This window comes from Sceloporus undulatus, chromosome 2 (genome assembly GCF_019175285.1).
Source record: "Sceloporus undulatus isolate JIND9_A2432 ecotype Alabama chromosome 2, SceUnd_v1.1, whole genome shotgun sequence".
Lineage (NCBI taxonomy): Eukaryota > Metazoa > Chordata > Lepidosauria > Squamata > Phrynosomatidae > Sceloporus > Sceloporus undulatus.
In genome coordinates, this window is record NC_056523.1 from 332,255,163 (window position 1) to 332,282,116 (window position 26,954).

The window sequence follows — 26,954 nt, forward strand, 5'->3', positions numbered from 1 at the left end:
CCACGTATCTCCTCTTAATGAAGTCATGGCCTTCTGCCTTAGGATTGGATGGCCCCTTCTTAGGATTGCCTTAACTGGGATCCTGCTCTCTTATACCTAAAATCCTCTGCACTGTCGAAAGGGGTTTAGATTAGTTAACTCTTGGGCACCCCTTTAAATTGCTGTGATCCTTCTCCATTTGCTAGCTCTTTCTCCCACCTCTCCCCCTTTCTTGCTTTACCAAAAGATAAACGAGAAACAGAAACACAACTATTAGTTTTTCTAGTGAATTTATCACATGGGAGGAATTTCTCTTAATTTCGAATGAAAAGAAAGTGGGGCCAGAACGCATTCACGTGAATTCACTAGTTCGAACTGACTTCCCATTGCCTGAAAATAGCTTGCCATTGCCCAAAATTGTGTGTGATCACCTCACGCAATAACATGAAACCCCATGATTGCATTCGGATTGCCATTGGATTATACTTCCAATTTCCCTTGTCTGATAACATCCTAGGACGTTCATGTGCATTTGAGAAGTCACCAATCCCAGAACCCCAGTTAACAGAGGCCCTGCCTTCCTTCATTTCTTTATTTATAGGCGAGCATGACAAAACCCGCAGCTATTACACCGTCTGGCATTAGCTTATTATCACCAGGTTCAAAACAGGAAGGGGATGGGTGAACGCCACCCGAAACAGTGCATAATGGAGCTGGTTGAGAGAAGCCAACAGCAAGCGTCCATGGTAGAAGAAGAGCTGCTCTGGTCTTGCATGGTGGGGTCAGTCTCTTTGGAAAAGCAGAGCAGAGGGTGGAAGACTCAGAGAGGAGCGCAGGAGTGCCCTGTCATAATGCTGGGATGAGAGGGTGGCCAGAGGGAGAAGGGCAGAGTGTTTCATACAGACCAGTGACCGAAAGAGCAGTGGGAAAACTGACCTCTCTGATGGGCCATGGGCAGAGGAACAGCCATGGGGATGGTGACAGCCGCCTAACTTCCCTTCCAGACAGAGGAATGGCATCCTTCTAGAAATCAGCCTAGTCTCACTGCTGTGTGCAGAAGAATATCTCAGTCCTTAATCAAAGGAGCAGAAAAACTCTGGCACTGAAAGAGCCCAAGGAAATGGCACAGATCAAGACTCTTTGAATAAATGTGGCTGCAAGGCGTGTTTGGCCTCTTCCCTTCATCTCTCCCACCCCCTCTCGTGGCACATCTGGCCATTTGGCAAAATATGTTTTGCTTTTGGCTCCATTTCTCCAGTTTCTTCTGAATCCAGAATAGGCAAAGGGGGATAGACATAGGATACTGAAGTCCCCATCTGACCACTGGGCTTCACTCTGGCCTCTCTTTGCTTCTGGGGGCCCCAGAGCCACAGCACACACCAGCCAAAAACCTGGTAGTAAGCTTACACATGAATGAGTCCCTTTTTGGATTCATTGACCCTCAGCTCTGACCAAAAACTTCCCATGCCCAGCAGCTACCACTAACCAGTGGGGATGGGAAGGAGGAGGCAATAGGGGCCATGAAGCACTCGCTGCTCTGGGCTCCTGGGGAAGGAAAAAGTGAGCACACCCACACTTCAACCAAGCTGAGACCATCTGCTTTTCTGTGGTCTCAGTTTTCTCCCTCCTCTTTCCTCCCCTCCATTGAGAACAACAGAAGACCCACCTGGACCTTGACAGCTCCTGGGTGGAAGGAGGATGCAGAACTGCAAAGCCACACAAAGACATCGGAGTTCTGTCATAGCCTCGACCTCCTCTCCGAAATCATGAAGGCCAGGAAGCCATGCTTCTTTTGAAAAAACAAAGCTGAAATGCTGCATGCTGCCAGACTCCCTATGAACACATTGTGGGGATGGATCATACACACATGCACACACTCAAATACTGCATTAGATAAGCATCATACATACACGTGCGTGCACACACACAGAATCAATACTTCAGCTAATATAGAAATATGACCCCTAATTCTAGAGTTAGGCAACTGGTAGTAGGTTGGGGGGGGAACAATTTTCTCCCCTTCGGGGGACACACAAAAGAACAAAAAGCATAAAGCAAAACAGGTAAACTTCTGGTTTTGGAGGAAAAAAAGAGAGATGGAATATTTTTGGATGCTGAACAGTTGAGGAAGAGTTTTGCAATTCACAGTCTGGAGAACCTGCACAAGCTGAGGGCTACAAGAATAGCACTGGGCCCCACATCTGGTCACAAGCTAACCTTGCCCACCCGCTGCCAAGCATGACCTCCTCTCTGACCACAAAGGTGTGGAAGAAAGAGTCTTCTCTGATGAAGGAAGGAAGCTGCAATCCCCCTCCTCTCACTTCAAACACTTGGATCACAATGCAAACTCCAAAGCACAAGCATTAAGTGAGGAGGGAGAGTAGATGGCTACCAGAGACAATGGAAGCTTCCTTCTTCAAACCAAACTGCAGGACAGCTTGGGGATGGGCGAGCTGGGAGCCCACAGGCTGTGCACAACCCATGAAAGAAAGAAATGCCCATCTGTGGTACCACTTTTTCCACTGCCTCCCACCCTCAAGTTGTGGGGAGGGCCATCAATCTCCTCAATTTCCTCTATAAAACAGCCTGGTCACAATCCTGCTTTGTTCTTCTTGGCCAGTTCAGACCAAAGCTTGGGTATGTTATTTTTTAAAAAGACAACTCCCAGCATCTCTCAGCCAGTGTGGCCATGTGCTGACCAGGGGAACTGTGGGCTGGCATCGTGGGGGGGGGGGGGGGTCTTGCACACATGTTAGTTCTCTTCTGCACATGGTTGCACTTTTTTGGCTGAAGCTGGATGTCTATACTGAATTCCACAAAACAGAGTAATGTATGCAGTGCCATTGTATGCCATTGTGTACTGATTGCATTCTTGTGTATAGTGCATCAATGTGCTATGAGCTTAATTTGTGCAACTTTGCAATTCTGTAATAAGGTGGTGTAGCACAAATGTGGCATAATTCCATGAGTGTAAAGTTATACCAAGTCTTGTAATTGGAGGATCTCAACCACAGTCTGGAAATGAAGTTTCCATGCTCTGGTTCAGAGCTAACACTCTTTTGAACTACACAATCATACCTCTCTGACAACACTTTCAATTACCGAGGCTGCACCCTGGGATTGTAGTTCCATGAGGCATTTATCAATCTCTGGCAGAAGCAGAGGAGGAAGAGTGGAGGTGGCTGAGGAAGAGGAGGAAGGAGAATGATGGAGGGAGCAAATGGAGGCAAGATTGGTGTGACAGAGGAGGGAGGAAGAGGAGGAAGGAGAAGGACGAAGGGGGCAAATGGAGGCAAGATCAGGGGTGGCGAATGGATGTGTCTGGAGGGAGGCAAGAACAGGGGTGGCTGAGGGAGAGGAGGAGGAAGGAATTGGATTGGAACGATTTTCAAGTTCCCATTGGCAAAAAAACGGTTCTTTTGAAAAGAACTGCAAGAAAATCCATGGCAAAAAAACCTGGCTTAAGGGGGATTTACACCCCTCCCAAATCGGGTTAGAAAACCCTGGCGCAAGTGTGAACGACCCCCTGATTCGAGTCATGAAACCCTGGCGCAAGTATGAATGATTCCCCAATTAGGGTCATGAAACCCCGGCACAAGTATGAATGACCCTCATTTAAATTGGATTGGAGCCCAGGTTAAAATGCAGTGTGAATGGGCCCCTAGTTGAGGGAAGAGGATTAGCAATGGCAAAGCCTCCTTCTTTGGAGGTCTTAAAACAGCAGCTGGATAGTCATCTGTTGGGGGTGCTTTGACTGTGAGTTCCTGCATGGCAGGAGGTTGGACTGGATGGCCCTTGGGATCTCTTCCAACTCTATGATTCTATGATTCAAATGCCTGCAGTAAACTCCAGATCCCAGGATTTCAAGTGATGGAGCCATGGCAGTGGAAGTCCAACCAAGCTGCTATAATAGTGCAGTACAGATGTCTGTCCACCAACGTGGCTACAACTACCAGAAAGTGAATAACCCCACCATGTTAGTGGCAAGGGACAAAAAGGGCTCCATGTCCAAGACACATAGACCACCACACTCCCTTTTGTGCACATTCACACATGGAACACCTCACAGAGCCAGTTGCAACTTTCCTCTTCTACCTCCTCCCATCCGCAGCCCTTTCCCGGCTACTCTCTTTTGGACTTTGCTTCCCTCCCCAGTTGGCAGGAAGGACCACTTTGACCCCTGTGCCCGGCTCAGTCCTGGCAAGCCTCCTGGCAGGAGAAAGTGTTCTTGATTATTTTTAGCTTCTCTCCTGCCTTTCCCCTCCTCCTGCCATCTGGCGCCTGCCACCACCACCACCGCTGCCTTCATCTCAGGAAGTTTCCATCAAGTTTGATGCCTCAGAGGGTTTGGCAGGAGACGGGGACTGCTCACTACACAGCCTGGCCCCACCCGATTGCTGGGCTGGCTGGTGGGTGAGGGGACTTTGGCACAGCTGGATGCATGTGTCTGTAAGCAACGACTCCTCAGAGGGGCCCAGAGGAGCTAGCTGTTTTTGCTGAAACTTGCAGTCTGTCCTAGCTCCATCCTTAGGCAGACAAACCCTAGGCAGGCCAGTGAGACACACACTAACACATTCTGCCTTGTGTGCCTATGCTTGCTGTACTTCCTATTTATACACAGAGGCCTGGAGGCAATGTGCTCTGCATAGAATCATAGCATCCTAGAGTCGGAAAAGACCTCAAGGGCCATCCAGTCCAACCCCAGTCTGCCATGCAGGAATACAACAATTAAAGCACCTCCAACAGATGACCATCCAGCCTCTGTTTGAATGATGGAGTCTCACACAGTCAGAGCTGTTCAACAGTGGACTACCTGATGGACTCTCCATCTTTGGAGGTCTTTAAACAGAGGTTGGATGGGTATCTTTCAGGAGTGTTGCAATTGTGTCTTCCAGCATAATAATGGGTTGGAGCAGATGACCCCAGGGCTGCCTTTCAATCCTATAATTTTATAATTCTACAAAGTGCAGGGGTGATTGAGTTGGGGTCCCCAAATGTCCAAAGTGTGCCAACAAGGGCTCTCTGTCTCCAACTATGCCACTCCTTGCCCTGGCAGGTTGGCCAAGCTGTGAACAAGCTATGTAGCACTTACACCAATTTGAACAGCTTCTCTTGAATGACACGGATGTCCTCATAGAGTCTGATGGGAGGACTACATTTTTTTACAAAACAAATCAAAAGCCAGGAATTTAATTCTTGACCTGAAATTTCTCATACTGACCAAGTGAACGCATATGCACAATCACACCTCACAAATACACACGCACGCACGCACGCATGTACGCAAGCAAATTCATGAGCTGGTAGCTGTGCTGTATGGTATTTGGAGAGATCTGTGCCACCACCTCCGGTCTCCCTGGCTGATGCTTCCACCCACTCTGGAAAAGGCCCCACAATGCTTTGAGTCCTCTGGACTTCCCACAATGCCCTGTTGCTTCTGGTGGCTCACTGAGCAAGGCTACCTTTGACTTGCAGGGTCACAATTTGAGACTCAAGCAGACAAAAGGTCTACAGTCCAAAAGGGCCATGTTTTAGTCCCATGGGAGTGATGAGGGAAGGAAGGGGATGTTGAGAGGGTGCCAAGTCTGTGAAGCTGAGCCAGGCATGCCAGTCCTTTTGCCCAATGCAATGGCTGCTGTCACCAATGCCTTCTGCCAGGCTTGGTGGACACCAAGACATCAGTTGCAGTTTGGTGTCCATTGCAAAGAACGAAGATGGACACAGGCCAAGAATGGGTCCAACACCAGCAGCCACCATCCAGCCCTCAGTTTGCATCTAGAAAAGGGATGAGGTACTCCATCAGAGGTGGCACCCCTCCTTTGGTACCAAGGTGCCTTCCCAAAACGTCCTTCAGTTGGGTTACTTTTCTTTTGATTGCAGTGGCTGTTGTGCGTAGAGTGGCCAGGCAAAAAGGTACCCAGGTTGCCTCTCTTGGAGGGTCGATGGGCAGCTGCAGATGAGGAGATGAGTGGCTTGCTGCCCCTCTTGTGGGTGGGCATTGCCCTGCCAGGGGTCCCCAATCCAAGCTACAAGATCTGGGCTTCTGCAGGAGGAAACAATGGAAGAGGGTCAGGGGGGTTTCCTACCAGACAATGGATCACTAATTAAATAGACACCCTGAGGCCTTGCCATTCAACAAAAGAACAATACACAGATTAACATGCAAACCACTTCCTCTCAACCAACAGTATATATATCCCACTCACTTCCATGACAGCATTCTCTGAAGATGCCAGCCACAGCTGCTGGAGAAACATCAGGGATGATGGGTTAGAAATCCCAGGAGTCCAAAAAACTGGAAGGCCAAAGATTAGATAAGGCTGTTCTTGAGGCATTGTGATCCCTTCGGGTGTATCCACACTGCAGAATTACTCCATGTTGCCACCACTTTAACTGCCATGACACAGTTGTAGTTCTGTGAAATATTTAGCCTTCCCTGTCAGAGAGCTCTGGTGCTGCACCAAACTACAAATCCCAGAATTCCTTAGCATTGAGCTATGGAAATTAAAGTTGTGTCAAACTGCTTTATTTCTGCATCGTGGCAGCAGCCTTACTCTCCTTTGGATGCTTACAGTACCCTCCAGGGCCAAGTTCAGACAGAAGCTTTTCAACAATTTGTGGTTCATTTTATCCGAGACTATTCCCCGCATTCCCTGACTAAAGAGAGAAGGAAATTCGAGAAGCCAAATGTGTTGCAGACAGGCAGAGAAGAAAGAAATCTAGTGGCACCTGGTAGTGGTGGGGAACTGCAACTCCCAAACATCTAGCAGTCTTCCTAGCTGGCCAAACCAATGGTGAAGGATGCTAGATGTTGCAGTCCAACTACACTTGAAAAGCTACTGTGAATCTGTGGCTTGCTACAGAGGCCATGAGAAAGTCTCTTTTGTTGGTCTTGCTTCAGGGATAGGGAAGTTGCGAGCCACAGTCCATTAAAGCAGATTGCGTGTTTTTGCCAACCGTCTCAAGAACTTGATCAGGAGGGCTTTAAACTGAGTTCCAAGGGGAAGGGAGACAATATTAGAAAGGCGAAAGGGATGGAGAAAATAGTCAAACTGACATAGAGGAAACAAGAAAAAAAGTGCAGGACCCAACAGCGGGAGCAAAAAAACTTGCACAGGCAGCAAGTAAAAGGGAACCATGGTCTGCCATGTCTGCACTATGACCAGAGCATGGGAAATAAGCAAGATGAACTCGAACTCCTAGTACAACAAACAAATATGATTAATAGGCATCACTGAAACCTGGTGGGATGGAGTCTCCATGATTGGAATGTGGAAATGAGGGGTATAACCTTTTTAGAAGAAATAGGCCAAACAAGAAGGAGAATAGCCCTATATGTCAGAGACATTTACACCAGTGAAGAGATCCTGGACATCAATCCTGGAAGCCAGGTGGAGAGCTCTGGGTTAAAATTAAAGGGGGAGGAAACAACAAGGATGTTACGGTGGGGTCTACTACAGACCCCCAAGTCAGACGGGAGGAATTGGTGATGTCTTTTCTAACAGATGACCACACAGTCAGAAAGAGAGATGTCGTAGTGATGGGCGACTTCAACTATCCTGATATTGTTGGAAGTCAACTCAGCAAAATCCTCAAGGCTAACAAATTCCTCACTTGCCTGGAGACAATTTCATGGTCCAAAAGGTGGAAGAGCAAACAAGGGGTCAGATATTTAGATCTGATCCTAACCAACAAGGATGACTTGGTTAATGGGGTGCAAGTGGTGGGATCATTGGGTGGAAGCGACCATGTTCTCCTGGGTTTGTAATACGGTGGAAAGGAGAAGCCAGGCAGAGTCGACACGCATCCTAGACTTTAGGAGAGCAGATTTCAGTAACTTAGAGAAGTATTGAGGGCAATTCCATGGTCAGAAATACTAAAAGATAAAGGAGTTCAGGATGGATGGGACTTCTCAAAAGGGAGATACTGAAGGCACAATTTCAAACAGTTCCAGTAAAAAAGAAAAATGGGAGCTGTCTCAAGAAACCAAGATGGATGACTAAGGAACTTTCAACTGAGCTGAGTTTGAAATGGAACATGTATAAAAATGGAAAAAGGGGGAAATCACAAAAAGGAATTCAAAGAAATAGCAGGCATTTGTAGGTAAAGTCAGAAAAGCTAAAGCGCAGATGAACTCAGGTTTGCTAGAGAGGTTAAAGAAAACAAAAAGGGTTTTTGGTATGTCCGCGCCAAAGGAAGAAGAAGGAAAAAGTAGGGCCACTGCGTGGGAAGATGGCAAAATGCTAACCGAAGACAGAGAAAAGGCAGAATTACTCAAACCTTTTGCTCAGTCTTCTCAGAAAAGGCAAAGGGGCCTAACCTGAGGATAATGGAGCGAGCAGGACAGAATAGGGGAATTTCAGCACAGAATAAGTAAAGAGATAGTAGGGAACACCTTATTAATCTATGAATATTTAAGTCTCCGGGACCAGATGAACTCCATCCAAGGGTATTAAAGAACTGGAAAATGTAATATCGGAGCCCTTGGCAATCTCTTGAAAACTCCTGGAGAACAGGAGAGATCCCAGCCGACTGGCGGGGGCAAACGTTGTCCCCATCTTCAAAAAGGGGAAAAAAAGAGGATCCCAACAATTATCGTCCAGTTTAGTCTGACATCTAAACCAGGAAAGATTCTGGAGCAGATCATTAAACAGAGAGTCTGTGAACATCTAGAAGGCATGCCATAATCACAAAAAGTCAACATGGGTTTCAGAAAAAGAAGTCATGCCAGACAAACCTGATCTCTTTCTTTGTAAAATTACCAGCTTGGTAGATGAAGGGAATGCTGTGGATGTAGTATATCTTGATTTCATAAGGCCTTTGACAAAGTTTCCCATGACATTCTTGCAAACAAGCTTGTAATGTGGGTAGACAAGGCAACTGTTACATGGATCTGTATTGGTTGACCGGCCGAACCCAAAGGGTGCTTAACAATGGCTCTTTTCATCCTGGAGAGAAGTGACCAGTGGAGTGTCCAGTGGGGCTCTGTCCTGGGCCCAGTGCTATTCAACATCTTTATCAATGACCTGGATGACAGAATTGGGAGCATACTTATCAAATTTGCAGTGACACCAAATTGGGGGGATAGCTAATACCCCAGAGGACAGGATCAAGATCCAAAATGACCTGATAGACTAGAAAGCTGGGCCAAAGCTAACAAAATGAAATTCAACACGGAGAAATGTAAGGTATTGCACTTCGGCGGGAAAAATAAAATGCACAGATATAGGATGGGTGACACCTGGCTGAATGAAACTACGTGTGAAAGGGATCTAGGAGTCCAAGTAGACCACAAGTTGAACATGAGTGAACGTGTGATGCGGCAGCTAAAAGGCCAATGCTTTTAGGCTGCATCAATAGAAGTTAGTGTCTAGATCAAGAGAAGTAATAGTGCCACTGTATTCTGCTTTGGTCAGGCCCACTAGAATATTGTGTCCAGTTCTGGGCGCCACAATTCAGAAAGGCATTGAGAACTGGAGCGTGTCCAAGGAGGGCGACAAAAATGGTGAAGGGTCTGGGAAACCATGCCCTATGAGGAGCGACTTAGGGAGCTGGGGATGTTTAGCCTGGAGAAAAGAAGGTTAAGAGGTGATATGATCGCCCTGTTTAATATTTGAAAAGATTCATATTGAGGAGGGAGCAAGCTTGTTTTCTGCTGCTCAGAGAACAGGACCCGGAACAATGGATGCAAGCTCCAGGAAAAGATTCCACCTCAACATTAGGAGAACTTCCTGACAGTCAGGGCTGTTCGAGAGTGGAATGCCACTCCTTCCTCGGAGGGTGGAGTCTCCTTCCTTGGAGGTCTTTAAACAGAGGCTGGATGGCCATCTGTCAGGGATGCTTTGATCTGGATTTCCTGCATGGCAGAATGGGGTTGGACCGGATGGCCCTAGTGGTCTCTTCCAACTCTACGATTCTATGATTCTATGTGTCTGAGAGGCTTGACAGACTGCCCCTTTTAGTGCCATATCAGGGCCGTGGCAACTACATGCCACAGCCCTGATCTCGCCGTCTCCTACGAAATCAAGTGAACCTTTTTGTCTGATACAAAACAACTGTATTCAATTCAAGGTTGTGGAATCTGGGAGCATGGAGCCATGGCAGTTAAAGCAGTGACAAACTGTATTATTTCTGCAGTGCAGATGCATCCCACATTTGGGAAGGCCTTTGAAATGCCAGAGGAAATAAATAAATGCTCTGCTTGAACAAATCCCTCCCCTTTTGCTCCTTGTACTTCTAAAAATAATTAGCAGCACTGGCTTTACTATGTGGCTGGGTTCCCAGGAATGTCCAGGGCTGCTCTGCATGGAAGGTCTGACTCGCCCCAAATGTAGACGGACAAGGCTGTATTTTTTCCTCCCTGCAGGATTACCAATAAAGCACCATTTTATGGTGCTATGCAAAAAGGAATCATGCTTTTCCAATCTAACCTGCCGGTACTGCCTCTTCTCTCCCTTCCTGCCTCTGTAGTGAATGTCACCGCCTTGGAAAGCTTCCAAAGGGTTGCAATAAAAAGCTTCCAAAGAATTTAGGGGTTATTCAGATGGTGAAAATAATCCAGGTTGCGTCTGGGTCGAATCTTTGTTGATCACATGCATTTCAAATGTACCTGATTACGTTTTTTCTTTGGTGGGGGGGGGGGGGGGGGGGGCCCCCCCCCCCCCCCCCCCCAACCCCCCATAATTATTGATCTGGTCCCCCCCCCCCCCCAAGTATTCCTAAAAGATTCACCTTGTCGGCTGTGTGAATACCTGATGAAAATGGACCCAGGGTAAACCATGCTTAAACTCTGCATGCCTTGATCATGTTTTGAATACATTTGCATCATCAACTCCATCTTTATTTGTAGCGCTGGCATGTGTGAGCAGCAGAACATGCAGAGATGCATAGAGATGTGGCTCCATAGTGTGAACAAAAAATCCGGAATGCGTGAGAGAGATTATTCATATTTTTTCTGCTAAAACAACAGCGTGTGAGTGACCCCTTGATCCCAAGACACACTACTGGGCCATTAAAGGGCTGAACAGATTGCTTCTAAGAGGCGGCTTGCACCAGCCCCCTTTCATGGCCAGATCGGGGCCACAGCAACTACATGCTGCAGCCCCAATCTGGCCTTTCTGTGGTGTAAAAAGGAGCCGCAAAAACTGCGGAAATGGCGCCATAGCCACGGGCACTGTGGCTTTTCAGTGCTCCTTTGGTGCTGCATCATCTGGATGCAGCGCCAGAGGAGCACCGTGATGCCACCCACCATGTGGTGGGGTGCGCGGTGTCACACCAGCATGGGGCAGAGTCGGGGCATGTGTTGTGCAGGTGCCATGCCCCCACTCCACCCCAGTGTTGTCCTTTATGGCCAGTCTGTGGAGGCTTTAAATCCCTAGCAATGACTCTACATTCTCCCATTGGCTGCAGACATCATACCTACAATATCCGGCCAGATTTTGGGATGCCATGCCACTTCCCTCATTGCTTCCATTTTAATTTTTTTCCACACCCCCACCCTGGGAAGAGTTGTGGACAAAGCGAAAGCTTGCACAGTCTTGTGGGATTTTACAGGGTGTAGTTATGGTGGGACAAAATGAGGGCATGGCCACATAAATAAGAATGTTGCTGTTGGTTTCCATGGTGGAGCAGAGGGGATTCAAACAGATGACCATTCAGACTCTTTATAAACCTCCAAAGAAAGAGAATCCACCACTCTCCAAGGGAGTGTGTCCCACTGTCAAATAGCTCTTACCATCAGAAAGTTCTGCCTAATGTCTGGGTGGAATCACTTTTCCTGTGAATCCATTGCTCCATAAGATGGAGAAGCTGCTGCACTGAATTTCTTTTTCCCTTTTGACAGTATGAATAAAAGGACGCTTTCTCTCTTTTTCTTCCCTCCACAGAAGGAGAGAAGGGACTGTACTCACTGGGCAAGGATTTCATGTGGATGGCAGCTGCAAGTAGATCATGGTTTTTTGTGGCCTCCTTGCTGTGCTTCTTCATCCGGATCCTTGGAAACAAGGAGAGAATTGGGGATGGGGAAGAAAGAGAGAGAGAACAAGAGAGATGAACCCTTGCAAAGGCAGCTGTAGAATCCTAGAATCCTAGAGTTAGAAGAGACCCCAAGGGCCATCCAGTCCAGCCCCATTCTGCCATGCAAGAACTCTCAATCACAGCATCCCCAACAGATGGCCATCCAGCCTCTGCTTAAAGACCTCCAAAGAAGGAGACTCCACCACCCTCTGAGGGAGTGTGTTCCACTGTCAAACAGCTCTTACTGTCAGGAAGTTCTGGCCCAACAAGACCAACCATGGAGTTAGATGAATGCAAGGAAACCTGAAACCATGTGCCCCCCCCCACTCAGGTTTCACCCTGCCTGCCCTACTATTTATTTATTTATCTGATTATATACTTCACTTTTCTTCTGGGATGGGATCCAAGGCTGTTAACAGCAACTCTCTGGATGAGATCCAATAGTGGGGTTGTGTAGCATAAATCTCCACATGTGATATTGTGTGTTAATTGTGCCACAACCCTTCTGTTGAATGGTAAGCTTTTGCAACTGATTTTTGTTGTTGTTAACTTCTTTCAAGTCAACGTTGACCTATGGCGACCCAAAGAATGAGAGACCTCCAAGTCATTCTGTCCTCAGCCGCCCTGCGCAGCTCCTCTAGATTCATGGCCATGGATTCTCTGACTGAATCTATCCACCATCTGTTTGATGAGCTTCCTCTTTTCACTTCCACTGTCTTCCACTTTCCCAAGCATTATAGTATTTTCTAGTGAGTCCTTTCTTCTCATGATATGGGCAAAATAGGACAACCTATGTAGTCATCTGTGCTTACAGGACAGTTTGCTCTAGGATTCATCCATTGGTCATTTTAGCAGTCCACAATATTATCAGAACTTAAAACCACATCCTAAATAAGTCACTTTTCTCCTATCTTCTTTCCTTCTCTGTCCAACTCTCACAACCACACATAGATATGGGAAATACACTGGCATGGACAATTCTAACTGTGGTATTTAATGATATATTTTTACACTTCAAGATCTTCTCTAATTCCTTCAGAGCTGCCCTTCCAAGTCCTAGTCTTCTTCTGAGGTCTTGACTACAGTGTCCATTTTTATTCATAATCACCACAATCAATGTGCTACAACACCCTTTCTTGTCAAGAAAAAGAAAATCTGTGAGTGTTCTTTGCAGCCTTAATATTAGTATTCTGAATAGCAAGATTATGTTGATCCTGGAAGCCTTTGACTGGCTGGCTGCAGTAAGTAACAAGAGACTGGGATGTTATCCAGCAGTCTTGCTCTTAGTGCCACAGCTGCCCTCAGCAAAGCAAATCTATTTTCCCCGTTATCCGCCGGACTTCCCTTCCCCGGAATTGGAAACCCTGGCTTCTCAATTCAGTTCCAGCACTAGCGACGCCACTAATTTTCATCTTGTTTGCGGTGGAGAGGCTCCAAAATGCGGATGGATACCAGCCAGAAAAACACAACAGGCTGGTGTTGGGCTGCAATGTGGATGAAATGGTGGTGGAGGGAAAGGGGAAAGGTTTCTTGCCAGACTTTCTGGCCTAGACCTGGTCAGAATTCCCTCTGGTGTGGATCCTCTGAATGCGAGAGTCCTGACCTCAGAGCTGCCATTAAGGTTTGGCACAGCAGGATAGTTGCTTGGAGAGAAGAAAGACATGCCACTCCCTGCAGATGATGGTGGTGGCAGTGATGCGGAGGAAGCACAAAAGCACTGCTTCTCCCCAAAGCATCCAGCAATGAACATCAACCCTTGGTGAGATTTGGGGGGCCCTTCCCTCCACATAGAGGAGTGGATTGGGGGCCCGTTGACAGTACATTGAGGGCTTTTCTTCAGGGCACCCAAAATGTGATAGCTATGGATCCCAGCAGGACTGGGTTGGAGCAGATGATCCAAATATTCCCTCCATATCTACTCTCTGTGTATGTGCCTTTAAGTCGCCTCTCCAGTTATGGTGACCCCATGAATTCCATAGGGTTATCTTAGGCAGGGAAAATTCAGAGATGGTTTTGGCAATTCCTTCCACTGAAACAGACCTATAGCACCCATGATTAGTTGGCAATCTCCCATCCAAGGACTAACCAGGGGCTGACCCTGCTTTGCTTCCAAGATTAGAAGGGATCTGATGCCTTTAGGGTAATTAAGTCTACTAGATCTACTAAATCAAATGTGGAGAAAGTATTGCCCTTGGGCAAAATAAGGCTGCCAGGTTGAAAACTGGAGAGGATTCCGGTAGCTTTAATGGCAGTGTAGAAAAAGGAATTTCAGCAAGGTTAGCTTAGAATCTGGCTGAGTGACAAGGAACCCTTTGTGAAATCTCCTCTTCTACCTATCCATTATAAGTACAGGAGCCCCCTCTGGTTTTTAACCTGGCATTCTTATGGCCACAAGTAGTCCCCAAGGTTATTTTTTCAGTTCCCTAAATGTTCCCTAGCAGCTCCTCTCCTTTCTAATGACATTTTGCCTCCATATATTTCAAATGTCCACTAGGAAGATTTGAAGGAGCAATTTTGTCATAGAATCATAGAGTTGGAAGAGACCACAAGGATCATCCAGTCCAACCCTGTGCCATGCAGGATATCCAAATCAAAGCATCCCCGACAGATGGCCATCCAGCCTCTGCTTAAAGACCTCCAAGGAAGGAGACCCTCCCACAGTCTCCAAGGGAGTGTGTTCCACTGTCGAACAGCCCTTACTGTCAGGAAGTTCCTCCTAATGTTGAGGTGGAATCTCTTTCCCTGTAACTTGCATCCATTGTTCCGGGTCCTACTTCTAGATCCCTTCCATGGATATTTGTCAGGGGTGGCTTCCATCTGTCGAGGATGCTTTGATTTCCTGCATGGCAGAGGGTTGGACTGGATGTCCCTTCCAACTCTATGATTCTATTATTCTATTTTAGGCTGAAAAGAGGGCTTTTCTAAACAGAAAATGAACCAGATGTTGACTTCTGGATCATGTCCTGTTAATAAAAAGCTCCTCAAACAGCACAAAGGAGGTGAAATGTGATGAAATTTGCCTTTCCCTATAACCCCTCAGTGGACTATTGAGGCATTTGAGGGCAATTTTATTTCTGGATTTTTTTTTCTAGAGTTGGGGATGCGAGGTCCTTCCAGGTCAACTGGGGGGGCTAATGCAACCCCTCAACCTATATAGTCTCCTAAAGGACACTTTTTATTCAAAGGGGGCTTCTCCTCCCCGCAAACCAAGGTTCCTGTCCCCAGTCATCAATGAGGGTGTTATTCTACCCCAATAGCTTCTTTTGCCTCTAATTGAGCCTTGATATCAAACTCCATACCTTGGCACATAGGCCTGGATGAAAGCACTGGGTATAATTCACCCAGGAAGTGCCAAGGTAGGCAGGAATAGATTTGACATTCAAATCTATTTCTCCAGGTTCAGAGCAAAGATGGCTCTTCTACTTGTTGCCATCCAGACACCAAAGAGGCAAGCCATATGGATCTGCCACCTCTTTTATTTAGTATGCTACATTTTATGACATAGGATTTGCTCTTTCCTCCCCATGGAAATTTCCACCTTTCAGATTCCCAAGACTCTGCCTGCAAAGTAAAAAGTTTAGAGGGCTGTTGAAGCCATGATTTTATCTAGACTCCTCAGAATTACTAGCATTCTTAGTTGACTTTCTCTGCAATTTCTCCTCTGATCTGGACTTCTGGTCTTTGCATTGGTAACATATGGCCCCCATCATTCTAATCTCTATTCCATTTAGCCTACCTTTAATTTGTTCATGTCTGAGTGGGTGCTTTGTATGAATATTACAATTATTATTACATTATATTTTCTTATATTCCGCCTTTCTCCCAATATAGGGACTCAAGGCGGCAAACAAGTATAAAACAATACAATTTAAAAACAGTACAAAATATAAAAAAAAAAAAAAAAAAAAATTTAAAAAAAAACAATTAAACAATTTTAGGGATTAAAACAGTCATAAATTCAGGAATTTAGTTTCTTGGGCCTGGTAGACAAAGGCTGAAAGATCCTTGCTTTTTAAAGTTACCAAAAAGCCACCTCACTGCTTCCTTGAGCCAATTCTCATATCAAAATTAATCTGGAGCAAAATAGGTAACAAGGGGCACCTACCACATCAGAAAAGCAAAGACCAGAATGGCCGCAAGGACGAAGAAGGCAAAAACACCCAGTGAGACCAGAACTGCCACTTTCTCCGTGGGATCACTGCGACCTGCTGGAAAGAGAAGGGGAAAGGTGATCCTTCGGGTCTCCTGCTTCTGCAAACTCCTCACCTCCTGCCCCTCTACAGATCTAGGGCCCCATGTCAGGATGCCCAACCAACTTGCATACTAGGCTGGCCAAACTGTGGGCTGTGGGTGGCACATTGCTTCGCCTTTACAGCCCTTATTTTATGGATCCCCATAATTTTTCTTAATCGACATTATGAATCTTCATTCGCGAAGTAAAGCCAGAGGGAGAGAGGTTTGATGTCAAAATCCAACACCTAAGGTTGCCAGAAGGAAAACTGGAGAGAGTTCCTGTACTTTTCAGGGTTAAGCAGGAGAAGGGATTTCATAAGGTGTGCCTTGGTATCTGGTTGCATGACAAGCAACATCCGCCAAAATCCCCTCTTCTGGGAAATTATTAAGGATAAAGGAGACCTCTCTAGTTTTCAGTCTGGTGACTCTAGTTTTGTCTCTTTCTTTCCACTGTTTTAATAGTTTCACAGTAGTTATACATTCATCTCCATTCAGTTCAGTTCAGTTTCTTTCAACTAAGGAGCAGTTCATCAAAGAGTATTTTCATAACTATCAGGCAACTTCATTTAGGATCCACTTTTCCTGCCTTTGATCAGTAGTTGGTAACAGTAAATCAGTCAAATCCACCAATAACAATTAAAAGGGGTTGGTGATGGCATTTACTGGCTGCAGATACATGGTGGCTGATGCTCCCAATCTCCTCCACTTCTCCTTTTCTCCAATCTCCTAATTTTTTAAAAGTTATCGAAAAAGTGGGAACTAGATCTTTGTGGACTCCTTCGATTCACTCAAATTCCTGAGTAAAGCAAGAGGCTTGACAGACAATTGTGAAGTCCCTCTTCACACCACCATTGCCATCACTGGTGGCAAGAAGGCTCTTGCACTTACAATTTGTTAGCCAATGGAAGGCTGAGTCAACCTTGGGGCCTTCCTCTAGGATTGAATTTACAACATTGTGGTGCAGGACCAGCATTTAACCACTGCGCCACCAGGGCTCCTTAATGCAATGCAGCTGTTTGCACAGCCGTCATGTTGTGCCATCCAATGCGTAGCATAGTTGCAGCAGTGGCAAACCACTTGCTCTAAGGCCAGAACAAGGGACCTCAATCACATGGCACAATAAGACACATTTTAAACACATTTAAAGGATGGATCTGGAGCTCCTGGAAAGATCTGGAGCAAACAGGGTGGTTTTTAAAATATGTTTTAAGAGGGGTATACCTTGAATTTGGTGCTGAATGGGCTGGATATTGTCCAGACTGTTCATACCAGATTCAGGGATTGGGTGCTGCATCATTTGGACCCCATGCCAAGAGAATGGGGAGGGGCTATTTTATTTGGCTGCAAATGTGGCCCCCCGATTAGCTCTCTGAAATTAAATCTGGCCCTTAGGCTGAAAGAGCATCCCCCCATTCCTGGTTTAACATTATTTCAAATGTCCAGAGCAGAGTTTATTTTAGGAGATGTTGCTCCCCTCCATCCAGAAGTGTCTGTTGTGTCTTGTATTTGTGGGGAGATCTTGTGTACGTACCAATCAGCTCATTGTTGGGGGCCAGAGAGGGCTCCTCCGCTGGACTTTCTGGCTCAGCGACAGCGGTGGCGGCTTCACTGGGTGCCGCGGTTTGTCCTGAGGAAAGAGAAGAGGATTTGCACGATGGAACTGCCATGGAGAAAGGAAGTCCTGGTGGAAGACCAGGTTTAGGCTCATGGGTTGGTCTGAGGAGAAGCTTGCAAGAATGAAGAGTCCAAGGCCTACAAAGCCCACCCCTGGGCAATGCTGGCAATCAAGAGTTGAGGAAAGTACAGACTCTGGTGGCCCCAACTTTTCTTTTGTGACATTATATGCCTCCCACTCCAAATGGCCAGGCTGGGATTTGGAGCCTGGTCTCCATTGCTCAAATCACTACAACACACTGGCTCCTGGTGCGCACAAAACGCCTCCAGGAAACACACAAAAGTCACCACCTGAAGTCATTTCCAACTGCTACCAGAGAGGGGGTGTTTTAGCAAACAAACAAACAAACAAACAAACAAACAAACAAACATGCTACTCCAGGAGACCTGTTAGAGGACTGACCAGCCTTCCAGGGAAATGTTTTTGCTAAGCGACCCCTTGCCAAAATGGGGAGCTGCAACTGGACATGAATTCAACTAATGCTTTTTGTCTGATTTCTTTTTGGCCAAACATGACCCCATGTGACCTGTTCCAGGTGCAGATGGAGCAAAAATTGCTCCCTTTCTCCACAGCAGTTAGCAATAGCAAATACATTTCTATACTGCTTCTCAGTGCACTTGAGCACTCCCTAACCCAGGAGTAGGCAACCTGCGGCTTGCGGGCCAGATGCGGCCCGGCGAGGCCTTGGGACTGGCCCCAGCCCAATCCTGCTGCCGATTGCTGCCGGGGCCTTTGGCGTCTCGCACGAGGGGCATGGTGGGGCAATTGTCTATAGAAGCCTCAGAAACATGCATTTATCTTGACATTTTTTAAAAACTCAGCAATTTTTTTTGCGTGTCCTCCATTTTTTATTTAAAAAGTGCCTTCCATTTGAAAATTTTGTCCTACATTTATCCTGGTTTATTTGTTTATTTATTTTTTTAAAAATTATTTAATTATTTATTTTTTGGCTTCGGCCCCCCAGTTGTCTGAGGGACAGCAACCCGGCCCCCAGCTCAAAAGGGTTGCCTACCCCTGCCCTAACCGATTTACAATCTGTAAACTAATTGCCACCAACAAGCTGGGTACTCATTTGAGCGACTTCGGAAGGATGCAAGACTAAGTTGACCCTGAGCCCCTGGATGGTATTAAACTTACAACCTTATTTAAAAAAATCAATCATAGAATCATAGAATCATAGAGTTGGAAGAGACCACTAGGGCCATCCAGTCCAACCCCCTGCCATGCAGGAAATCCAAATCAAAGCATCCCTGACAGATGGCCATCCAGCCTCTGTTTAAAGACCTCCAAGGAAGGAGTGCATTCCATTGTCAAACAGCCCTAACTGTCAGGAAGTTCCTCCTAATGTTCAGGTGGAATCTCTTTTCCTGGAGCTTGCATCCATTGTTCCGGGTTGTCTCTGGAGCAGCAGAAAACAAGCTTGCTCCCTCCCACTTCAACATGACATCCTTTCAAATATTTAAACAGGGCTATCATATCACCTCTAACCTTCTTTTCTCCAGCTAAACATCCCCAGCTCCCTAAGTCGTTCCTCATAGGGCATGGTTTTCCAGACCCGTCACACCATTTTTGTCGCTCCTTTGGACACGCTCCAGTTTCTCAATGTCCTTCTGAATGTGGCGCCCAGAACTGGACACAATATTCTAGGTGGGGCTGACCAAAGCAGAATACAGTGGCACTATTACTCCTTGATCTAGACACTATACTTCATGGATGCAGCCTAAAATAGCATGTCTTTTTAAGCTGCCCGCATCACACTGTTCACTCATGTTCAACTTGTGGTCTACTTGGACTCCTAGATCCCTTTCACACGTAGTTTCAATTCAGCCAGGTGTACCCTATCCTATATCTGTGGCATTTTATTTTTCCGCCCTAAGTGCAATACCTTACATTTCTCCGTGTTGAATTCATTTGTGAGCTTTGGCCCAGCTTTCTAGTCATTCAGTCATTTGGATCTTGACCTGTCCTCTGGGGTATTAGCTATTCCCCCTAATTTGGTATCATCTGCAAATTTGATAAGTATGCTCCCCAATTCTGTCATCCAGGTCATTGATAAAGATGTTGATATAGCACTGGGCCCAGGACAGAGCCCTGTGACCCCACTGGTCACTTCTCTCCAGGATGAAAGGAGCCATTGTTGAGCACCCTTTGGGTTCGGCCGGTCAACCAATTACAGAGTTCCATTAACAGTTCCTTTGTCTAGCCCACATTTTTACAAGCTTGTTTGCAAAAATGGTCATGGGAAACCTTGTCAGGCCTTAGTGAAATCAAGATATACTGTTATCCACAGCATCCCTTCATCTACCAAAAGGGTCATTTTATCAAAGAAAGATGATAGTTGTCTGGCATGACTTTCTTTCTCTGAAACCCATGTGACTTTTTTTGTATTATGGCATTGCCTTCTAGATGTTCACAGACCCTGTTTAATGATCTGCTCCAGAATCTTTCCTGGTTTAGATGTCAGACTAACTGGAACGATAATTGTTGGGATCCTCTTTTTTCTCCCCTTTTGAAGATGGGGACAATGTTTGCCCTCCTCCATCTGCTGGGAATCTTTCCTGTTTTGCAGGAGTTTTTCAAAGATATTGCCAATGGCTCCGATATGACATTTCAGTTCTTTTAATACCCTTGGATGTAGTTCATCTGGTCCCAGAGACTTAAATTCATTTAGTTAATAAGGTGTTCCTCTACTACCTCTTTACTTATCTGTGCTGAAATTCCTCTATTCTGTCTCTGCTCAATTATCCTCAGGTGAGCACCCTTTGCCTTTTCTGAGAAGACTGAGGCAAAGAAGGTGTTGAGTAATTCTGCCTTTCTCTGTCTCTGTTAGCATTTTGCCATCTTCTCCACGCAGTGGCCCTATCGTTTCCTTCTTCTTCCTGTGCGCGACATATCCAAAAAGAGCCCTTTTTATGTTCTTAACCTCTCTAGCAAGCCGGAGTTCGTTCTGCGCTTAGCTTTTCTGACTTACCCACAAAGCCTGCTATTTCTTTGATTCCTTTTTTGTGATTTCCCCCCTTTTTCCATTTCTTATACATGCTCCGTTTCAAACTTAGCTCGATAGAAAGTTCCTTAGTCATCCATCTTGGTTCTTGAACAGCTCCCGTTTTTCTTTCTCACTGGAACTGTTGAAATTGTGCCTTCAGTATCTCCTTTGGAGAAGTCCCATCCGTCCTGAACTCCTTTATCTTTTAGTATTTCTGACCATGGAATCGCCTCAATACTTCTCAAGTTTACTGAAATCCCTCTCCTAAAGTCTCCTAAAGACTCTGCCTGGCTTCTCCTTCCACTGATACAAACTCCAGGAGAACATGGTCACTTCCCCAATGATCCCACTACTTGCACCCATTAACCAAGTCATCCTTGTGGGTTAGGATCAGATCTAAAAAGCTGACCCCTTGTTGCCTCTTCCACTTTGGACCATGAAATTGTCTTCCAGGCAAGTGAGGAATTGTTAGGCCTTGAGAGATTGGCTGAGTTTGACTTCCAGCAAATATCAGGATAGTTGAAGTCGCCCATCACTACTACATCTCTCTTTTCTGACTGTGTGGTCATCTGTTCTAGAAAGATATCATCCAATTCTCCGTCTGACGTGGGGTCTGTAGTAGACTCCCACCGTAACATCCTTGTTGTTTTCCCTCCCCTTTGATTCTTATCCAATGCTCTCCACTGGCTTCCATGATTGAGTCCTGGATCCTTCACTGGTGTAAATATCTCGACAATAGTAGTCTATTCCCCTCCTTTCTGTTTGGCCTATTTTTCTTAAAGAGGTTATACCCCTCTATTCCACATTCCAATCATGAGACCATCCCACCAGTTTCAGTGATGCCTATATACATATTTGCTTTGTTGTACTAGGAGTTCAAGTTCACTTGCTTATTTCCCATGCTCTGTGCATTAGTGTAGAGACATCGCAGACCTTGGTTCCCTTTTACTTGCGGCCTGTGCAAGTTTTTTTGCCCTCCCACTGTTGGGTCCTTGCACTGTTTGCCTTGTTTCCCTATGTCAGTTGGACTATTTTCGCCATCCCTTTCGCCTTCCTTAACATTTCTCCCTTCCCCTCGGAACTCAGTTTACCTTTATGGCCAACTGAAATGCACAAAATACTTGTTGCAAGCTTTCAAAGCTCCATGGGCTTCTTTATCAGGCAAGATGTTACAAAATAAGAAGGAAAGAATTGGAGATGTTAGTCAGATATCTCCCATGTTGTTTCAGTCCAAGTAAAAAAATGGTATGCTGGGGAGGATATCTTTGGCAGGCAGGTTCTTCCTCCTATCTATCCATGTGGCAATAGGGAGAATTTCAAAGTCCAGGAAATTTAAAGTCTATTTCTATCTTAACAGAGACCTCTCTTTGCAATTTTTTGTTGTTGTAAATGAAAATCTTTGTAACATCTTGCCTGATGATGAAGCCCGGAGCTTCGAAAACTTGCAACAAGTATACTGTGCATTCCATTAGCCAATAAAGGTATCACTGAAGGATTTTTTGTTTGGATTTATTAAATGGCCAACACAGCTACCTCTGCATGTTCACAACCTTGGATGTTGTGAATGAGTGGCTGTAGTACAGGCATTTTTAAACACTGCCGCCACCAAGGCTCGCCCCTGCTGTAAGTTGCTCTACCATCCTCATCAAAATAAGTGTAAGTGGCAGTCCCTGCCAGAAGAGGTCAAATTTAACATCCAAGACTCAAAGAGGCGAGGACAGCCAGTGGTCTGATGAATCACAGTAGCTCACCCCGATGGTATTTTACCTATACTTGGTCTTAATCTATGGTTCCCAGTTTTGAGGAAAAAATGGCACATAAAAATAATATATTATAACAACCACAATAATCTAAATATTGTTGTTTTGTACAGGTCTGCTGCCAGGAGGAAGGCAGGATTAATTAATTAATTAGTTAATTAAATCCTAGTGACTCTTGCCCCAGTCTTCCAGGAGCACTACCCATGGCAGGCATGCCCCATGCTCTGAGCCCATTCACTCCAGCTGCCAGCATCCAGGAAGTCCTTGGCACAGACTTGGACCACATGCACCAAGCCCATGGACTGCATCTGTTATTACCTCGGACACAATTGGCTGTCTCCACCTGCCAATCCAAGGAACACAAGTCAGTTATTTTCAAAGGGAACCTCCAACTCTACAATCCCCTCCCCTGATTTTGGCCCTCCTTAGGCGTGAAGTGTGGTTGTTGGCTGTGGCTTCTGGTCCCTTGGGACACATGCATCATTAAACAGCATACCTCCAAAGTGACCTGTCTGTTTGGGCCCTGAGTTCCAGGTATTTGGACCTCTCACAGCCTCAGGGGTTTACTGCATCCCATGCAGCTGTGTCTACATAGGGACCACCAAGCGCAGTGTCCAAACACAAATCAAGGAACATCTCTCTCTTCTCTTGTTCTTGGGGACTCTGCTGATTCAGCAATGTCTTTATTAATTCCACTCTTTCTACAAACCTTGACAGCTTTGCTCCTGTATCTGTATGTGTGTCTTCCCCCATGACTAGGCCTCAGCCCTGCGCTCACCACTATCAGGTACCGCCGGTCCTGCTCTCGAGCGGCTGAACGTCTTTGGAAAAAGTCTAGAGAACGCGCCGATTTCATTTCATTATAAATTCATCCTTTTATCTTTTCACGCGCTCTGTCTATGGCAAAACAGACATTTTAAATCACTGACTGCGCTAATGAAGGCGCCCGCAGCGTTGTTCTCCTGCTTCAATAACACTACCAAACCTTCCTCTCCCCCTGTCTTCCTCATCTTTTTCCCACTGACTTGCCAACTACTTCATCACAAAAGTCACTACTATTCGATTTGAAATAGTTCCTCCCGACTTGCCCCCTACCACTAACCCCTGGTACCTTCTACTAAAAACTCTCGGTGTTTCCCCCTGTTTCTTGGATGAACTACTCTAAGCTGCTAAATTCTTCCAACCTACTACCTGTTCTCTTGATCCTATTCCCTCCCGTCTCCTAATCTCTATAGCCCCTTCTCTTCGCCCTCGCCTCCTCATATCTTAATCTCCTTCTCTCTTTGGGTTCCTTCCCTTCGGACTTCAAACATGCTCTCGTTTCCCTAATTGCGAAGAAACCCTCTCTCGACCCCTCTCTTTGTCTAGCTACGTCCAATTTCTCTTCTCGCTTTTTCTTTCTAAGGTCCTAGAACGGGTCGTTTATTTCTCGCTGTATTAAGTTTCTTAGCCAACTCCATCCTAACCCATTCAATCTGGCTTCCGCCCACGGCACTCTACAGAGAAGCCCTCACCAAGATCTAAATATCTCTTGCGGGCCAAGGCAACGGCCTCATCTATTCCATTCTTCTGCAGCCTTTGACACTGTTGATCACTGCTCACTGGTCGATTTACTTTCTGACCCTAGGGTTCCCGACTCTGCTCTCGACTGGTTTAACTCTTACTTTTCAGATAGATCTTTTGCGTGGTCCACGGGTGGTCAGACTTCAGCCTCGTTCCGCTATTGTTGGAGTTCCCCAGGGCTCTGTTCTTGGGTCCCCTTGTCTGTTCTCTCTATCACACGTCTCTAGGTAAACTCATCATTTCTTTGGTTTCTCCCTATCATTTGTATGCCGACGACACTAGCTGTATCTCTCCACCCCTGACCTTTCGACGGGGCTTGAACAGCAAGTTTCTTCTTGTCCTGACTGCCATCTACTCAGTGGATGCGGCTTCGGCGCGTGAAGCTCAAATGTCTAGACTGAGCTCTCGTCTTTCCACCTAAACCCCACCTTCATTATTCCTTTTCTGTTCTGTCCGACGACACTTCTATCAACCGGTTCATCAAGCCCGCAGTCTTGGCTTCATTTTTGACTCTTCTCTGTCATTTATTCCCCCAGATCCCAGGCCACCGCAAAGACCGGTAAGATTCTTTCTCCACAACATTGCAAAGATCCTCCATTCCTCTCAATCTCTACTGCCAAGACTCAGTCCATGCCCTAGTGTTTCGCACTAGATTATTGTAACCTCCTTCTAACAGGGCTTCCTTTTCACACCTCCATCCTTAATATCTGTCCCAGTATTCAGCTGCCCTATTTGGCACAATCCGCTCGCCGCTTTTGACCATGTTTTATCTCCCTTTATCCCCCTTCATGGCTACCCCTTCCCCTTTCGCATCCGGTACAGACTTTTGTTTGTGACGACTTTCAAAGCCTCCATGGGTTGGCCCCTCCTTACTATCTGAACCTTCTTTCTCCTTACATTCCTACTACCGCACCCGCCGCTCTGGTAGTCAGGGCTCCAGTCACAATGTAGGACTACCACACTGCCCCCTCCCGAATTCGTCCCTTTCTCCCTTGCTGCCCTTACTCCTGGAACTTCTTCCCCCACAGGCACACCTCATCACTTTCTTGCCCAGTTTCAAACTGAATTAAAGACTATATTGTTTAGAGAAGCATTCCCAGAGGTGAGCCCTCTCTGACCCAGGAAGCCTCCTTCTACCATCCATCAAGAAGCCAAGCCCTTCCTCCCAGTCCATCTGCCTTGGTCAAGGCCTCGGAGGTGAAAAGATCTGCTGGACCTGATCCTATTCCCACCACCACTTCCCTCCCTTCTCTTGTGTCGGGTCTTTTAGATTGTAGAGCCTGTGGGCAGGGAACCGTCTGGACTGAAAAAATTGGAATGTACAGCGCTGTGTAAACTTACAGCGCTTTATAAATAAAGGTTAATAATAATAATAATAATAAGGAACATGAGAGACACTGCAGACTGGGTCAGACAGAAAAATCATCATCAGCAGAACACATTATAAACCATCCTGGGCTCAAAATGCTGTTTGAAAACACTGAAGTTCTGGACCATGTCGACAACTATGAGGTCCAAATACACAGGGAAGCCATTGAAATCCACAAACACTTGGACATCTTCAACAGGAAAGAAGACACCCTTAAAGTAAACAAAGTTTGGCTACCAGTCCTGAAAAACACCAAAATCAGCACTGGCAGATGAGAAACTACCCAGGGTCAGAGACTTTCCCAGCAAACAATGATCACCAATTAATAAACACTAATCCTCTTTTGCATATCCTCCCACCCTGAGGCATGTCATCAACAACAGGGCAATACAAATTAATATGGGAATCATTCCTCCTTACCCAGGGTCACACAGTATATATCTATCTATACCCACTCTCTTCCAGGTCAGCATTCTCTGGATGCCAGCCACAGATGCTGGCAAAATGTCAGGAACAAACTCTTCTAGAACATAGCCACAGAGCCCGAAAAACGCACAAAAAATATGGATGCTGGCCATGAAAACTTTTGACTTCATATTTGTGATGACTTTCAAAGCCTCAATGAAAGCTGAGGGAGATCCTCTTGCTGACTATATAATAATAATAATAATAATAATATTTATTTGTATACCGCCCTCTGGCAAACCAATCCGGGCGGTTAACAACAGTAAAATATAAAATATCTGCCTGACCATTAATGAAGGGACACATATTGCCAATATTGGCTTTATTTTGTCCACAAATTAAAACATTTGTGGACCTAGGCTCTTCACCCAGGCTTTTGAGGCTCAGTGATCACACCTTGACAATGGGTCCTCTGGATTGATTGCAAGTTCTCTTCTGATTTTCTTTTCACATAATCACAGAACTAGAAGAGATATTTCTATATTCCCCTGAAATATTGCCCAGAAGCCAAGTACAAAACCAACTTCATGACATCCTCCCAGGTTGATCACAGAATCGTAGTGTTGGAAGGGATGCCAGGGGCCATATAGTCCAACCCTCTGCCAGTGCAGGAATCCCCACCAAAAGCATCCCTGAGAGGTGGCCATCCAAACTCTGCTACAAAACTTCTAGTGAAGAAGAGCCTGCCACTTTCTAAGAGAGTCCACATTTAAGTTACAATCAGAAAACAAGCTCACTCCATCTTCCTTGTGACAAGAGCCTTTCAGATATTTAAATATGGTTCTAGTATATCCCTGCTCTAAGGATGCATTCACACTGTAGAAATAATGCAGTTTGACACCACTTTAACTGTTGTGGCTCCATTCTACAGAATCCTGGGATTTGTAGTTTTATGAAGCACTAGCCCTC

General features: G+C 45.9%; 1 protein-coding gene across 1 annotated transcript in view; it reads right to left on the minus strand.

Annotated features, from left to right (window-relative positions):
* Positions 1–4,748: 4,748 nt before the first annotated feature.
* Positions 4,749–26,954, minus strand: part of IL11RA (interleukin 11 receptor subunit alpha) — a 152,915-nt gene continuing 130,709 nt past the window's right edge. The window contains 8 exon segments of the mRNA XM_042450336.1: positions 4,749–6,022; positions 11,889–11,971; positions 16,100–16,199; positions 17,759–17,854; positions 22,850–22,875; positions 22,877–22,947; positions 22,949–22,975; positions 22,977–22,991. Of these exon segments, the coding sequence (XP_042306270.1) occupies positions 6,006–6,022; positions 11,889–11,971; positions 16,100–16,199; positions 17,759–17,854; positions 22,850–22,875; positions 22,877–22,947; positions 22,949–22,975; positions 22,977–22,991 (435 nt within the window). The 3' untranslated portion in view covers positions 4,749–6,005.